Source organism: Cherax quadricarinatus, chromosome 88, assembly GCF_038502225.1.
Source record: "Cherax quadricarinatus isolate ZL_2023a chromosome 88, ASM3850222v1, whole genome shotgun sequence".
In the NCBI taxonomy this organism is placed as follows: domain Eukaryota; kingdom Metazoa; phylum Arthropoda; class Malacostraca; order Decapoda; family Parastacidae; genus Cherax; species Cherax quadricarinatus.
Window position 1 is genome coordinate 6,081,744 of NC_091379.1, and position 18,397 is coordinate 6,100,140.

Here is an 18,397-nt window from a genome sequence, read left to right on the forward strand (position 1 = left end):
AAAACAAAGCAGGGCCGATGCTCATCAAATGTCACCTCTAATCTTTTCTTATCAAGTGTTATCGCTGCACCCTCCCTGCACCCTCTTGTATGCTCATCAAACGTCAGATCTTATCAGATGTTATCTTATCATGTCACTGTCAGGGGTGGACTTTGTTTTTCATGCTTCAAGGCAACTTATTATTTCCTATTACGTATTATGATTACGTATTCTCCTCCTCCTCCTCCTTCCTCCTCCCCCTCCCCCCTCCCCTCCCCCCTCCTCCCTCCTCCCACCTCCCTCCTCCCACCTCCCTCCCCCTCCTCCCTCCCCCGCCTCCCTCCTCCTCCTCCCTCCTCCTCCCTCCTCCTCCCTCCTCCTCCCTCCTCCCTCCCTCCTCCCTCCCTCCCTCCCTCCCTCCCTCCCTCCCTCCCCCTTCCTCCTCCCCTCCTCCCCCCTCCTCCCTCCTCCCCCTCCTCCCTCCCTCCCTCCCTCCTCCTTCCTCCTCCCCTCCTCCCCCCTCCTCCCCCTCCTCCCTCCTCCCCCTCCTCCCTCCTCCCTCCTCCCCCCTCCTCCTCCTCCTCTGCCTCCTCCCTCCTCTCTCCTCCTCCCTCCTCTCTCCTCCTCCCTCCTCCTCCCTCCTCTCTCCTCCTCCCTCCTCTCTCCTCCTCCCTCCTCTCTCCTCCCTCCTCTCCTCCCTCCTCTCTCCTCCCTCCTCCTCCTCCCTCCTCCTCCTCTTCCTCCTCCCCCTCCTCCTCCCCCTCCTCCTCCCTCCTCCTCTCCTCCTCCTCCTCCTCCTCCCTCTTCCTCCTCCCCCCTCCTCCTCCATCTCCTCCTCCATCTCCTCCTCCATCTCCTCCTCCATCTCCTCCTCCATCTCCTCCTCCATCTCCTCCTCCTCCATCTCCTCCTCCTCCATCTCCTCCTCCTCCTCCATCTCCTCCTCCTCCATCTCCTCCATCTCCTCTTCCTCTTCCTCTTCCTCCCTCCTCATCTTCCTCCCTCCTCATCTTCCTCCTTCCTCTTCCTCCCTCCTCCTCTTCCTCACTCCTCCTCTTCCTCCCTCCTCATCTTCCTCCCTCCTCTTCCTCCCTCCTCCTCTTCCTCCCTCCTCCTCTTCCTCCCTCCTCCTCTTCCTCCCTCCTCCTCCTCCCTCCTCCCTCCTCCTCCCTCCTCCCTCCTCCTCCCTCCTCCTCCTCCCTTCTCCTCCTCCCTCCTCCTCCCTCCTCCTCCTCCCTCCTCCTCCCTCCTCCTCCTCCTCCCTCCTCCTCCTCCTCCTCCTCCTCCTCCTCCTCCCTCCTCCTCCTCTTCCTCCTCCTCCTCCTCCTCCTCCCTCCTCCCTCCTCCCTCCTCCCTCCTCCCTCCTCCCTCCTCCCTCCTCCTTCCTCCTCCTCCCTCCTCCTCCTCCTCCTCCCTCCTCCTCCTTCTCCCTCCTCCTCCTCCTCCCTCCTCCTACCTCTTCCTCCTCCCTCCTCCTCTTCCTCCTCCCTCCTCCTACCTCTTCCTGCTCCCTCGTCCTTCTCCCTCTTCCTCCTCCCTCTTCCTCCTCCTCCCTCCTCCTCCTCCCCCCTCCTCCTCCCTCCTCCTCCTCCCTCCTCCTCCTCCCTCCTCCTCCTCCCTCCTCCTCCTCCCTCCTCCTCCTCCCTCCTCCTCCCTCCTCCTCCCTCCTCCTCCTCCTCCCTTCTCCTCCTCCCTCCTCCTCCCTCCTCCTCCTCCTCCTCCTCCCCCTCTTCCTCCTCCTCCTCCTCATTGTTATATACTTCCACATATCTAAAACATTGCTGGGACATATAAATGCTTTGTATATATTCCAAGACAATAGTAAATGGCCAAGGCAGGTGTAAATGTCCACCTGTCAGTGTGTTTGCCACAATTTGAGTACAATTTCAGTATGTAATACTAGTGTCAGAACAAAGAATGGTTATGAAATGACAAGAACTACTATAAATTGTAATTATCAGAACATAAAAATTATGTAAAATAATATGAAAAACAGAAAAAAGGTATATCGGCAACACTTGTGTAAGTGGCAGGACTCCATGTTGGTGTCATGTGAGCATCCAGTGCCAACTTCTTGGCCTCATATCTCTGTAAGTAGTGACCCTAATTCTTTTTTTAATTTTAAAACAGTTAAAAAATGTGCTCTTTTTTTTTCTATAAAAAAAAGATTTTTTTTTTTTCAAAATATTCAGGGCACTGCTCAGGTGAATGTATATATGTGTTTGGACAGAGTAGTCCTACACTGAGTGTAGTACTACAGAGTAGTCCTACACTGAGTGTAGTACTACAGAGTAGTCCTACACTGAGTGTAGTACTACAGAGTAGTCCTACACTGAGTGTAGTACTACAGAGTAGTCCTACACTGAGTGTAGTACTACAGAGTAGTCCTACACTGAGTGTAGTACTACAGAGTAGTCCTACACTGAGTGTAGTACTACTGCTCAGGTGAATGTATATATGTGTTTGGACTGTTTAAGGGTTAAAATTAGTATTTTTTTTTTTCAACAAACTTTCCACATTTCACCAAGGCAGGGTGAACTAAAAAGAAAAATGAAAGTTTTTCTTATTAACCCCTTAACTGTTCAAATGCAGATCTATGTTCTCTCGCCCAGTGCTCCGAATATTTTGAAAAATAATTTTTTTTTTTAAATGAAGAGGACATTTTTTTTACATAAAGTAATGTAAAAAAAAAAATCTAGAGTTAGTACTTGCAGAGATATAAGGCCGTAAAGTCGGCACTTGTCACTCATCTGACGGCAACATGAAGCACTGCCACTAGCATATGTGTTGCTGATATACCTTTTTATTTCATTTTTTTTAATTTGTATAATTTTTATGTTCTGATAATACAAATTTGTAGTAGTACTTGTGATTTCATAGTTAATCTTTGTTCTGACACTAATATTAGGTACTGAAATAGTGCTCAAATAGTCACAAACACTTAGGCTTCCATTTTACACTCACTTGGCCTGACGGTAGAACCTCCCTGGGCGGATGCTGTCTACCATCCGACTGCCTAGTAGTATTTAGGTATTTTTTTTTTTCAACAAGTCGGCCATCTCCCACCGAGGCAGGGTGACCCAAAAAGAAAGAAAATCCCCAAAAAGAAAATACTTTCATCATCATTCAACACTTTCACCACACTCACACAATATCACTGCTTTTATCATTCAACACTTTCACCACACTTACACATTATCACTGCTTTTGCAGAGGTGCTCAGAATACAACAGTTTAGAAGCATATACGTATAAAGATACACAACATATCCCTCCAAACTGCCAATATCCCAAACCCCTCCTTTAAAGTGCAGGCATTGTACTTCCCATTTCCAGGACTCAAGTCCGACTATATGAAAATAACCGGTTTCCCTGAATCCCTTCACTAAATATTACCCTGCTCACACTCCAACAGATCGTCAGGTCCCAAGTATCATTCGTCTCCATTTACTCCTATCTAACACGCTCATGCACGCTTGCTGGAAGTCCAAGCCCCTCGCCCACAAAACCTCCTTTACCCCCTCTTTCCATCCCTTTCGAGGACAACCCCTACCCCTCCTTCCTTCCCCTATAGATTTATATGCTTTCCATGTCATTCTACTTTGATCCATTCTCTCTAAATGACCAAACCACCTCAACAACCCCTCTTCTGCCCTCTGACTAATGCTCATATTAACTCCACACCTTCTCCTAATTTCCACACTCCGAATTTTCTGCATAATATTTACACCGCACATTGCCCTTAGACAGGACATCTCCACTGCCTCCAACCGTCTCCTCGCTGCTGCATTTACAACCCAAGCTTCACACCCATATAAGAGTGTTGGTGCTACTATACTTTCATACATTCCCTTCTTTGCCTCCATAAATAACATTTTTTGCCTTTGCATATACCTCAACGCACCACTCACCTTTTTTCCTTCATCAATTCTATGATTAACCTCTTCCTTCATAAATCCATCCGCTGACACGTCAACTCCCAAATATCTGAAAACATTCACTTCTTCCATACTCCTCCTCCCCAATTTGATATCCAATTTTTCTTTAGCTAAATCATTTGATACCCTCATCACCTTACTCTTTTCTATGTTCACTTTCAACTTTCTAGATGATTAGATGATTCAGCAGCTTACATCATACATATAAATTACTGAACCAAATTTCAGTAAGGTTCAGTTCAAACAGTTCTGTATGTTTAGAACTTATAGTGAAGATAAAGTTCAATAGTTATGTTTAATTTAACATAGGCTTGGTCATGAACACTGTGACAATATACTCAGCCTCCGAAGAAGAAGCATTTTTACAAGAGTTTGGCTGTGCACTTGAGCATAAATTCATTAACATGAAAATACTAAAATAAGTCACTGAAAGAAACACTGTTTAAAAAAGTATATACGTATATCTCTTGGTGGTAACTGTTGTTACAGGAGCAGAGTTAAACTCGTGGTGTCTTATCTTCATTAATTACTCTCTTGTGAAATATATAATTTCTAATGGTTGTAACTATTACATTGTTCTAGCACTGCGAAGTAGTAGTTTCTAGTATTCTTTTGGCAGCTCTTCCTGAGTTTATAGCTGTGGCATTTGTTATTGATGGTTTTAGAAAATTTTCCTTATCTATTCATTTGTATCATTTTATAATCTTGATGACAGGTATATCTTGCTACTTCTTCTTAGTTCATAGTACACATACATGTACTTGTTTGTTTATAGAACTCATCAGTTTTTTTTTTAGCATGTTGGCCATCTCTCACCAAAGCAAGGTGGCCCAAAGAAGAAAGGAACACTTTCACCATCATTCAGCACTTTCACCATCATTCAACACTTTTACCATCATTCACACATAATCACTATCTTTGTAGAGGTGCCCAGATATCACAGTTTGGATGTCACTCCAAACTGCCAATATCCCAAACCTCTCCTTTGAAGTGCAGGCATTGTACTTCCCACCTCCAGGACTCCAGTCTGCCTAACTGGTTTCCCTGAATCCCTTCACAAAATATTACCCTGCTCACACTCCAACAGCTCGTCAAGTCCCGAAAACCATTTGTCTCCATTCAGTCCTATCAAACACGCTCACACATGCCTGCTGCATATTCAGGCCCCTTGCACACATTATTACACATACCTACACCTACCATCTGACTTACGACCTGCTCAACATACGACCATTCGACTTACGACCGTGTTTTCTATGCCAAATTTTTTGGGGAATAAACACCTGTTTGTGTTGTACACAGTGTTTATCCTAAACCTTACAGTATAAAATGCAGTACTAACAGCATAAAAAGTAAAGTAAAAAATGAAATACCAAAATAAAACAATAAAATAAAGTCATTACAAAAAGTGATGTTGATATTCAGTAGTAAGGTTCGACTTACGTCCATTTCGATTTATGACCGGTTTGTCAGAACCGAACTCGATCGTAAGTCGGATGGTACCTGTATTTCCTTTCATCTCCATGGTAAAGTGGAAAAAGAATCCTTCCTCCATAGGCCATGTTTGTTGTAAAAATGCAACTAAAATACCTGTAAGGAGCTCAGAGGCTAGTAACCCTGTCTCCTATAGAAATTACAAAAAAATCAAAAGACCATTTTAAAGTTAAGGTGTTTGAATGTGCGTGGATGTCATACAGATGATAAGAGAGAGTTGATTGTGAATACTATTAATAAAAAGAAACTGAATGTCATAGCTCTAAGTGAAACAAAGCTGAAGAGGTAGGAAATTTCTGTTGGGAGAAATAAATGGGCCTCTGCTGTTCATTTGCTACTTGATATCAGAAATGTTGCAAAAACAAGTGTAGAAGTTTTCAAGAGGAAACTCGATCACTACCTCCATCATGTGCTAGATCAACCAAGCGTGATGTCTTTGTGGACTAGTTGGCTGTCAACAGCACTAGCCTGGTTAACCAGGCAAACACTTGAAACCACTCGCAAGTATATCACATGTTAATGTAATGTATTTCATGAGAATAGAATGCATTACAGCAGCTACCATGAGAATGGAATGCATTACAGCAGCTACCATGAGAATGGAATGCATTACAGTAGCTACCATGAGAATGGAATGCATTACAGCACCTACCATGAGAATGAAATGCATTAAAGCACCTACCATGAGAATGGTATGCATTTCAGCAGCTACCATGAGAATGGAATGCATTACTGCATAAAGCGAGGGATTCTTCTACCATTTAATTTTATCTATTCAGTATTCTGGTTTTCAGTTTTGGCTAATGTGTTTCAAATTTCACTTTTTTAACATTGCTCTAATGTGGTTAATATTGTTATTTCTGAGAGTTGAAAAAGGAGAGAGGATAGGGAGTGGTAAATATATTAGATATATTTTAGATTGCCAAGAGCAAGGGGGCTAGTAACCCCTTCTCTTGTATATATTACTAAAGTTAAAAAGAGAAACTTTCGTTTTTCTTTTTGGGTCACCCTGCCTCGGTGGGATATGGCTGGTTTGATGAGAAAAAAATTAGATTGCCAAGAGCAAAGGGGCTAGTAACCCCTTCTGTATAAATTTAAAAAGAAAAACTTTTGTTTTTCTTTTTAGGTCACCCTGCCTTGGTGGGATACAGCTGGTTTATTAAGAATTAAGAAAAAAGAATATTTTAGATGAAATCACGTAGTAGGTAATTTTCATCTTAAGAGTTCATATTCAAAGCCTAAAAAATGTGCATTTAGAAAGAACTGGTAAATAATGAACTATTCATGGAAGGACTTAAATTTAGAAACTAACAAATTTGTGGGTTGAGTTGTGTACAAGATTTGATAAGTTGGCTTCATTGTAGCAAAGTGACTACTTGTTTTCTTCCAGTCATTCCTTGTGTTCTTCACATTGCCAAATTTGATCAATTCATACTAATGTTTTCAGGATATGCCAGTGTGGCAGCGTCATGTGATGGTGGGACTCTGGGCTAAGATTACTCTCTACAAATACATTTCCTGCTGGTTAATTGCTGAAGGAGTTTGCATTGTATCAGGTGAGTGCTTGATGTTCAGTGCAGGTAGCAGACATTGCTTAACACAATGTGGAGCAGGTCCCCCAACTTATAACCAGTGTCTATCTGTATATTTTTGTTGAAACACAAGTTATTTGTATGGAAAACTAGTACAACGATGAATGTTTCACACATGCTTATACTGTGAGTCGTCGTTTTTTAATCCCTGTCTCCCACCAAAGTAGGGTGACCAAAGAATAATGAAATACTCAACATCATTCATTTATTAGCCATTTTGCTAGATGTACACAGACATCACAATAGAAATGACCCTCTGGAATGTAACATGAATGATGAATGTATTTCCTCATTTTTGGGGCATCCTTGCTTGGTGGGATATGGCTGGTGTAAAAAAAAAAGTATGGTACATTCCTCTTTTTGCTTCCATAGATCAATTTTTCTTTTTATATACACTCAATACTCCACCTACTGTTTTCTTTTCATCTTTGTTATGGTTCACTTCATCTTTCACAGATAGATCAGTTGACATGTCCACATACAAATATGAGAATACATTTACCCCTTGCTCACCCTCCTAAACTTGTTCACCTACCTTTGTGCCTTCTCTTTAGAATTTCCCCAAATAATTGTTATCATTAAAGAGCAGCTGTGATAATTCCCATCTTTTTTTTATTTCTTTATTTATTTATTAATTTGAACATGATAAAGAGAAGTGCAAAGGAATGCATTAGTTAAAGTATAACATGCCAAAGCCCCTTGTATGCATAGCATTACGGGCAGGCTTAAAATTAACTTAAGATTAACTAAGCAATGATAGATTCAGTGGTAAAACATTATTGTAAACAGATAACAATTTAACACAAATGAGTATTACAAAGACAGGTCATATGGTCATTTATTGTGTTGCTGTGCATTCAGTAGAATGGAGTATTCTGTTAGGTAATGTAATTAAAAAAATAACAAAGTTTGATTGGGTCACAGGTTAAACATTTATGAGATACAATTATGAGAAACATTTATGAGATACAATTTATGAAATATAATTATTCAGTATTTATTTAGTTGTGGGCGAGTAGGTGATTTTTGAGAAGAGACTTGAATTTGTATACAGACAGTGTTTCTTTTATATTCACAGGTAATGGATTCCAGATTTTAGGGCCTTTTATGTGCATTGAGTTTTTGCATAGCATGAGATGGACACGAGGAACATCAAAGAGTGATCTGTGCCTTGTGTTATTGTCATGTGTTCTGTTGAGGTTGGTAAGGAGACATTTGAGGGGAGGGTTTATATCCGAGTTAAGTGTTCTATGTATGTAGTAGGTGCAGTAATAAGTATGGATGTTTTGTATGGCGAGTAGGTTTAGAGTTTTGAATATTGGTGGAGTGTGCTGCCTGTAGTGGGAATTTGTTATCATTCTGACCGCAGCCTTTTGTTGGGTAATTAGTGGTCTGAGATGGTTTATTGTTGTTGAGCCCCATGCACAAATTCCATAGGTGAGATAGGGGTAAATAAGTGAGTGATATAGGGCCAGGAGGGCTGACTGTGGAACATAGTACCGTATCTTCAATAGTATGCCTACAGTCTTGGAAATTTGTTGTATGTGTTTTTGAAATTTGAGTCTATTATCAAGGTGGATTTCTAAGAATTTTCTCTCCGTGAGTTTTGTGATAGGTGATCCGTTTATCATTATGTTAAGAAGGACATCTGTAGCTTTGTTACCAAACTGAATGAAGTAGGTTTTGTCAATGTTTAGAGTAAGTTTGTTAGTCCTTATCCAGGTAGATATTTTCTGTAATTCGGTATTCACAGTACGTATTGGCTAGCATGACTGGGCTCAGGTGAGAGAAGACGTATGTAGTGTCATCTGCAAATAGTGTTGGTTTGAGTAGTTGCGATGCATTTGGTAGGTCATTTATGTATATGAGAAAGAGAAGAGGGCCAAGGACACATACCTGTGGGACACCAACTGTAATTGGATGTGCGGAAGAGTTTGCTCCATTTGTATACACATATTGGCTTCTGTTGCTGAGGTATGACTTTAGGTAGTTGAGGGGGTGCCCTCTTATACCATAGTACGACAATTTTATGTGGAGCAAGTTATGGTCAGCTGTATCAAAAGCTTTACGTAAGTCAATGAAGATCCCCAGTGGGACTTCTTTTTTCTCTATTGCAGTGTATATATGTTCGAGCATGTGTATAATAGCATCATTAGTATTTTTATTAGGCCTGAACCCAAATTGACAGGGGTTGAGTATGTTGTGGGAGATGAGGTAGGAATAGATTCGCTTATGAATTAATTTTTCGAAGATTTTAGAAAGAGGATGTAAGTTGGATATTGGCCTATAGTTATTCAAGTCTGTTTGGTCTCCATTATGGATCGGGGTGACCCTTGCTATTTTGAGAACTGTAGGGAAGGTAGAGGATTCGATGGATTTGTTAAAGAGTGTTGCAATGATTGGTGATAGCACTTGGGAGACGACCGACTTGTTGTAAAAAAAAAAAAAAAAAAAAAAGGTATTTAAATCTCCTGTCTTGCTTTTCAGTGTGTTGATAATAAGGGAGATTTCAGTTGGGTTAGTCGGAGCTAGGAACAGTGTGTTCGGGTAGTTGCCAGTGAGGTAGTCATTGGGTGGGGTATCTGAGCTTGGGATTTTATTGGCAAGGTTTTTTCCTATAGTGGAGAAGAAATCATTGAGTTTGTTTGCTGTTTCAGTTGGTGGGAGTTGGGGTTCATCTGGTTGTGTTAATTCAATTTCGCTATTTCGTGATATCTTTTTTGTTCCTAGAATTTCTGATAGGGTTTTCCAGGTCTTTTTTATATCACCTCTTAAGTTGGATAATCTGTTCTCATAATACAATTTTTTAGCCCTTCTTATCAGGCTGGTTAGGACTGACGAGTAACGTTTTGTTTGGTCTCTGGTTATGTGACCCATTCTGTACTGTTTTTCGTATAGGTGCTTTGTATTTATGGATTTGAGGATGCTGGGTGTGAGCCAGGGACTGTTCAGTCTCTTAGCTGTCATCTGTTTAGTTTTTTAGGGCAGTGCTTGTTATAGAGGTATTGGGTCTTTTTTAGAAAATTTTTAAAACATTCATCAATATCTGTATAGGTTTCTAGCTCAGTGTGCCAGTCAATGTTTGTCACTGCTGCTGTGAAGTTATTAATGGCTGCCTCATTGTGAAGTCTGAGAGTGACTTTAGTAGTGTCTTGGGGTAATTTGCCAAGATTTGTTATGATGAAGGTAGGGTAGTGGTCTGTGGTATTATTTGTGATTATGCCTGATTTTAAAGGGATATGGAGTTGGTCCAGATGTGGTCTAGTAGGGAAACACTAGTCTGTGTAACTCTTGTAGGTTTTGTTACTGTTGGTAGCAACATGCAGTTACTCAGTGTTTGTGAATTCAGTAACATGTGGGTCCTGGTCTTGCAGGAGATTTATATTGAAGTCACCTGAGAGTAGTAAGTGATCTTTGTTCATGCGTGCATCAGTTATCATACTTCCTAGGTTTTGACTAAATTGGCTAATGTTTGACTGTGGAACTCTGTAGATGTTCATCACTGTGAGAGGCTTATGTAGGTATTTGGATTTGAATTTAGCTATTATATATTCCCCATGATGGGATAAAGATAGAAATGTTAAAAGCAGGTGGGGATATAGTTTTGGAGTGGTTGGTGCAATTATTTAATAAATGTATGGAAGAGGGTAAGGTACCTAGGGATTGGCAGAAAGCATGCATAGTTCTTTTGTATAAAGGCAAAGGGGATAAAAGAGAGTGCAAAAATTATAGGTTGATAAGTCTGTTGAGTATACCTGGTAAAGTGTATGGTAGAGTTATCATTGAAAGAATTAAGAGTAAGACGGAGAATAGGATAGCAGATGAACAAGGAGGCTTTAGGAAAGGTAGGGGGTGTGTGGACCAGGTGTTTACAGTGAAACATATAACTGAACAGTATTTAGATAAGGCTAAAGAGATCTTTGTGGCATTTATGGATTTGGAAAAGGCGTATGACAGGGTGGATAGGGGGGCAATGTGGCAGATGTTGCAGGTGTATGGTGTAGGAGGTAGGTTACTGAAAGCAGTGAAGAGTTTTTACGAGGATAGTGAGGCTCAAGTTAGAGTATGTAGGAAAGAGGGAAATTATTTCCCAGTAAAAGTAGGCCTTAGACAAGGATGTGTGATGTCACCGTGGTTGTTTAATATATTTATAGATGGGGTTGTAAGAGAAGTAAATGCGAGGGTCTTGGCAAGAGGCGTGGAGTTAAAAGATAAAGAATCACACACAAAGTGGGAGTTGTCACAGCTGCTCTTTGCTGATGACACTGTGCTCTTGGGAGATTCTGAAGAGAAGTTGCAGAGATTGGTGGATGAATTTGGTAGGGTGTGCAAAAGAAGAAAATTAAAGGTGAATACAGGAAAGAGTAAGGTTATGAGGATAACAAAAAGATTAGGTGATGAAAGATTGGATATCAGATTGGAGGGAGAGAGTATGGAGGAGGTGAATGTATTCAGATATTTGGGAGTGGACGTGTCAGCGGATGGTTCTATGAAAGATGAGGTGAATCATAGAATTGATGAGGGGAAAAGGGTGAGTGGTGCACTTAGGAGTCTGTGGAGACAAAGAACTTTGTCCTTGGAGGCAAAGAGGGGAATGTATGAGAGTATAGTTTTACCAACGCTCTTATATGGGTGTGAAGCATGGGTGATGAATGTTGCAGCGAGGAGAAGGCTGGAGGCAGTGGAGATGTCATGTCTGAGGGCAATGTGTGGTGTGAATATAATGCAGAGAATTCTTAGTTTGGAAGTTAGGAGGAGGTGCGGGATTACCAAAACTGTTGTCCAGAGGGCTGAGGAAGGGTTGTTGAGGTGGTTCGGACATGTAGAGAGAATGGAGCAAAACAGAATGACTTCAAGAGTGTATCAGTCTGTAGTGGAAGGAAGGCGGGGTAGGGGTCGGGCTAGGAAAGGTTGGAGGGAGGGGGTAAAGGAGGTTTTGTGTGCGAGGGGCTTGGACTTCCAGCAGGCATGCGTGAGCGTGTTTGATAGGAGTGAATGGAGACAAATGGTTTTTAATACTTGACGTGCTGTTGGAGTGTGAGCAAAGTAATATTTATGAAGGGGTTCAGGGAAACCGGCAGGCCGGACTTGAGTCCTGGAGATGGGAAGTACAGTGCCTGCACTCTGAAGGAGGGGTGTTAATGTTGCAGTTTAAAAACTGTAGTGTAAAGCACCCTTCTGGCAAGACAGTGATGGAGTGAATGATGTTGAAAGTTTTTCTTTTTCGGGCCACCCTGCCTTGGTGGGAATCGACCAGTGTGATAATAATATTCCCCATGTTCATCCCATGTGCAAGTATTAGTGATACATTCTAGTTGGTCTGAGTAGTATATAGCTGTGCCACCCCCTTGTTGATCTGGCCTACAGTTGTGTATAGCTGTGTAACCAGGAATGGCATATACATCTGTAGTATCAGGCTTTAGCCAGGTTTTGGTGAGAGTAATGATGGACATACTGGCATGTAGGGAATTTAGTAATGCTATGAGGTCATCGTAATGTTTACTTAAAGATCTGATATTGTAGTTAAAGACCTGATATTGTAGTTAAAGACAGTTATGTTGTTGTTGGCTATGAGGAGTGCCTTTGATTGTTCTGCTGTGTAGTAATTGCAGTTACTGTTTGATTCATTTTAAGTCATTCAGTAAGAGGTTGGTATCAAGATCAGTGCTTGCAATCATAAGATTTAGAGTGAATCTATAGTAAGAATTAAGTATAAGACAAAGTAAATATTCTAAAGCTAAAAAAATAGCACCTGAATTATTTTAACAAATATAAAAAGTACGAGCTAAGGTAGTTTTTTAAAGCTAAAATAAAGGAGACAATATAAAAGGGACTAAAGTAATTTGTGGTGAACAAATGAAGTGATGATCAAATAATGGAGCTTGGGAATATAATAGTAGGTAGTTCTATAAAGTTAAAATAAGGGAGACAATATAAAAGGAACTAATATAAGTTGTGGTGAACAAATAAAGTGGTAATCAAATAAATGAGCTTTGGAATATAATGGCAAAATAGTGAACTTATTACACTTCAGCACCTGAGAATAGCACCTTGATTATTTTAACAATTGTGAATATATGAACTAAGGTAGTTATATAAAGCTAAAATAAAGGAGAAAATATATAAGAGACTAAATTAAGTAATGGTAAACAAAGTTAAATGGACAGATAGTCACTATTATATAATATTGATTTAGAAGTAAGATCTGATTTGTAATATATAATAAGTTAAGCAATTTATTACACAATAAAAAGTAAAAAAATATGATGTAGTTGGTACTAGCTAGCAAAAGATAGTTTTGGGACTTGCACAATAATGTAATTGGAATATACGCTAATTGCACACACAATATAAAATTAAATGGACAGGTAAGAACAATGAATAATATTAATTTGGAGTAAGATTTGACTTGTAACACAAAATTATGAGCAATTAATAGCAGTAAGAAAGAAGTATAAAGTATTGGAGGTAGTTGGTATTAGCTAGTGATGAAAAATAAAAAAATAATGATGCACAATATAATAGTAACATACACTATATGCACCACATGTATATATGTGTTAAGGACACTTATCTAATCTGTTACAGAAATGTCAGTTTTTCTAAGGAAGGTAGAGAAATCATGTTCATTTAAGATGGTGTATTGTTGTCCTGTTGATGTTTTCCTTACTAGTATTTTCCCATCTCGAGTGAAACATTGATGTATTTTGTTTTCCTGTTTAAGTTTTCTCAACCTGAACAGAAGGTTTTGACGTTTTCTTGTTAGACACTCGTTGATGTACATTTTTCATTGTAATTGCTGATTTAATTAGGTCCTTTCTTTTATCATATGAATGAAGTTTACTACCTTGTTTTCCTAGCATTGATTTCATTGTTTTGCACGATAACTTTTGCGTGGTCCTGTATTATCCTGATAGCAGTTTCTTTGCACTGTTCTTGGGTTATGTCACTAGGAATGTGAGGGCTGTTTATTATAACTGCAACGGACAACTTATCTTGTTCAGTTTTGTCGTCTTGGAAATCAGGGTATTCATTCAGTCAAGTGTGCATGTTCTGATTCCAGTCCTTGATTGCTTCTTCAACCTTCATATTTAGGGTTGTTATTTGTTCAGTGTGACTGGCTATAGCTGTTTTCAGAGTATTTTCTGTGTCAGCACTTCCCGATGTAATCTTTTCTTCAAGGTTTTGGATCTTGTTCTCGAGGTTGGTTATCTTGGATTCTCGTCGTGCAAGTGTTGCTTGAATATCTTTGATTTCGTTTTATAGAGCGACGATGTAGTCCCTGATATTGTCAGTAATAATCATACCTGAGTTATCATGGGTGAATCCTTTGAAGGGAGTGGAGTTGGAGGGGGAGTCAGCCATGTTTGTTGTTGTTGTTCCCTGGGTTGTAGTGAGAGGGGTTGATGATACACCGGCTTCCTGCTGGGTAGACAAGTTGAGTTCTAGGGTCCTTGGTGTTATTCTTTTCTTACTGCTGTTGATTCTTCTGCAGTATCCTTTCATAGTATCACTAAAGTAGATACTGTGTAGCTATGGAGGAGAAGGCTTGTTTTCCCTGAGCTTGGGTTAAGTGGTTGTCTGGCAGAGGAGGCAGTGTTTGGGTTACCAGGGCTGTCTTCCATAGATCTTCTAATTTTGTCAATATTTGGGTTACATTCTTAGTGTTCTTGGGTCATTTTGTGGTCTACGTGGATTCATGTAGTTGTACCTTCAATTAGGCTATCATAAGCTTTGATGAGCGATGGTTTCTTGAGGAAAAAGAGCTGGTAGGATGCCGTTTCACCCCACATCTTTCCCCACCACTAACATTTACTTTTTGTACAATCCCATCTATAAATATATTAAACAGCTATGGTGTCATCACACATTCCAGTCTAAGGTCTAATTCTTTTTATATATTTTTTATTAACACATCGACCGTTTCCCACCAAGGCAGGGTGGCCCGAAAAAGAAAAACTCTCATCATCATTCACTCCATCACTGTCTTGCCAGAGGCATGCTTACACTACAGTTATAAAACTGCAACATTAACACCCCTTCTTCAGAGTGCCGGCACTGTACTTCACATTTCCAGGAATCAAGTCCAGCCTACCAGTTTCCTTGAATCCTTTCATAAATGTTACCTTGCTTACACTCCAACAGCACATCAAGTCCTAAAAACCATTTGTTTCCATTTGCTCCTATCTAACACACACATGCTTGCTGGAAGTCCAAGCCCCTCTCACAAAACCTCCTTTACCCCCTCCCTCCAGCTTCTCTTAGGGTGACCCCTTCCCCACCTTCCCTCCACTACAGATTTATACACTCTCGAAGTCATTCTATTTCGTTCCATTCTCTCTACATGTCCAAACCATCTCAATAACCCCTCCTGAGCCCTCTGGATAATAGTTTTGGTAATCCCGCACCTCCTCCTAATCTCCAAACTACGGTTTCTCTCCATTATATTCACACCACACATTGCCCTCAGACATGACATCTCCACTACCTCCAGCCTTCTTGTTGCAACATTCACCACCCATGCCTCACATCCATCTAAGGTCTAATATTAATGGAAAATGGTCCCCCTTCTCTCTTACACCTCCCTTATTCTCCTAAACTTCTCTACTGCTTTTAAGTTACCTACCACAAACCACCTATTCCATACATTTATAACTGCCACATTGCTTCCATATCAACCCTATCATATACCTATTCTAAATCCATAAATAAAACAAACAGTTTTGTACCCTATCTAAGTACAGTGAAATCTTAATTTCATGGACTAATAAGAGAGAGGGAGTGTGTTCAGTAATGTCCAGTGTCCCATAAATTCAAACATAGAGATTATTTTTCCATCATTGGTTGTTTCTGAAATCAGTTTACCCAGTGGATCATAATACTGGACAGTTCTGTAGCCAACTGACTTTGTTCACAATTAGTTTGTTTGTTGGGTTTATTAGGGCCACTGACAGCTTACGCCATATCGAGGCTGACTTCCTGATGTACATGGAAGATATGTTGCCTAAAGCTGGGCAATGAAAGAAAAAGGAACAAGAAGTTCTTTTGCAAATAGAAACAGGAACTAGAGGTTCCTAATTAGATCAGGTGGACCCCCTTGTCAAGCCCTAGCAGAGCAGGATGCCCACACCCTCAATTAAGTTCAGTAACTGGCTTCCCACCAAAACTCTTAAATTATCCACAGAGCGGAGAAATGGAGCTGGCTAAAAGTAAGCCCAATGGGCAAGTAGATGAAGGCATGCATCCCAGAGAGAGCTGGGGGAATTTGTCACTGATACCCAGTTTAGACAGTACTTTAACAATAACAGACACTTCTCTAATCAATGGACTTTGTCCAGTGTTTCCAAAAATAATTTTCCCAGAGGTTTGTACATGATTTACGAAATTTGTTAAGTGGAGGTTTGTTAAATCAAGGTTTTACCATGTTGTTCACTTATATACTTAATGATAAATACTTTGTTTACACATTCCTTATTTTTCCTAAGTCTTCCATGTTCTTCTGTAATCCTATTATTTTTTTTTTTATCTTAACCCCCTAACTAATTCAGTATTAATTCTACCTTACTCAACAGACTTATTTCCCAATAGCTCTTACCTATAAATCCCTTTTATGACACTACTGGGATTCATGCTCTCTGCCAGTCCTTAGGCACACACTTCTTTTATGTATACAGTGGACCCTTGGTTTTCGTTGATCTTAGTTATCGCTGATTTTGGTTTTGGCCAACTTTTTTTTCGTCGATTTTTGGCTTTAGCTTTCGTTGATTACCTTAGTCTTCGTCAGTCGTATGGAGCCTGTCCAGTCCCCAGCCCGCAGACAAAGCTGCCTCCTGCACGCATTCTCAGCTAGTGTAACGTTGTTTCTCAGCCAGTGAACATAGCCTGCCAGGTCATACAAAACATTTCATTATAATCCATTGTTTTTGCCACTTGTTTATCATGTGTGACTGCTAAATAAGCGACCATGGCCCCAAAGAAACCTTCTAGTACAAGTGCTTAAGGTAAAGAAAGTGAGGAACACCGTAGAACTGAAAAAAGAAATGCTAAGAAAATATGATAGTGGCATACACATTGCTGAACTTGGCAGGATGTACGGGAAGTCGCCATCAGCAGTCAGCTCCACTGTGGCAGAGAGAGAAGAAATCATGGAAGCTGATGTTGCAAAAGGGGTGAATACAATAACCAAACAGAGATCCCAAACAACTGAAGAAGTGGAGAAATTGTTGTTGGTGTGGATCCGAGAGAAAGAGTTAGCGGGAGATAGTGTTGTGCAGTCCATTATTTGTGAAAAGGCAAGGCAGTTGCATGAGGATCTCATAAAGAAACTGCCTGAAACAAGTGGTGATGAAAGTGAATTCAAGGCCAGCAAAGGCTGGTTCGAAAATTTCAAGAAGCAAAGTGGCATACACAGTGTTGTAAGGCATGGTGAGGGTGCCACTTCAGACAAACAAGCGGCTGAAAAATTTGCTGGGGAATTCAAATGTTATGTAGAGTCTGAAAAATTCCAACCCCAACAATTGTTCAGTTGTGACGACAGACCTCTCTTGGAAGAAAATGCCAAAGAGGACCTACATGCAGAAGGAAAAGGCACTCCCAGGACACAAACCTATGAAAGACAGGCTAACTCTCTTGTTCTGTAGTAATGCTAGTGGGGATTTCAAAGTGAAGCCTTTACTGGTGTATCATTCTGAAAATCCCAGTGTGTTCAAGAAAAACAGTGTTGTTAAGAGTAAATTGTGTGTGATGTAGAAGGCAAACAGTAGTGCATGGGTCACAAGGGAAATTTTCCTGGAATGGTCTAATAAAGTGTTTGGCTCCAGTGTGAAAAATACCTCCTGGATAAGAAATTGCCACTCCAGTGCCTCCTGTTAATGGACACTGCTCCTGCTCATCCTCCAGACTTGAAAGACCAGTTGTCTAAGGAATTCAGTTTTGTAACAGTGAAGTTTTTGCCTCCTAACACCAATCCTCTCCTCCAGCCCATGGACCAGCAAATCATTGCAAACTTCAAAAAACTGTACACTAAAGCAGTGTTTCAAAGGGGCTTTGACATAACCTCGGACTCTGAATTGACCCTGAGAGAGTTCTGGAAGAATCACTTCAATATCTTCCACTGCATAGGCCTTAAGGCTTGGCAGGGAGTGATTTCCAGGGCGATGAACTCTGCTTGGAGAAATTTGTGCCGGATTGTGTCCAAAAGAAGGATTTTGAAGGGTTTCAGGCTGACCCTGTCGACCCTACACCTGTTGTGCAATCAATTGTGGCATTGGGGAATTCCATGGGGTTGGATGTGAGTTTGGAGGTTGTGGAAGAGTTGGTGGAGGACCACAATGAAGAGCTAACCACTGATGAGCTGCAAGAGCTTCATCTGGCTGCAGACCATAGCAGACAACAG

General features: G+C 40.8%; 1 protein-coding gene across 1 annotated transcript in view; it reads left to right on the forward strand.

Moving 5' to 3' along the window:
- nes (lysophosphatidylcholine acyltransferase 3 protein nessy) overlaps positions 1-18,397 on the forward strand; it is a 56,760-nt gene that overhangs the window by 30,882 nt on the left and 7,481 nt on the right. The window contains exon 7 of the mRNA XM_070103918.1: positions 6,858-6,966. Within this exon, the coding sequence (XP_069960019.1) occupies positions 6,858-6,966 (109 nt within the window). The remainder of the gene's footprint in view (positions 1-6,857; positions 6,967-18,397) is intronic.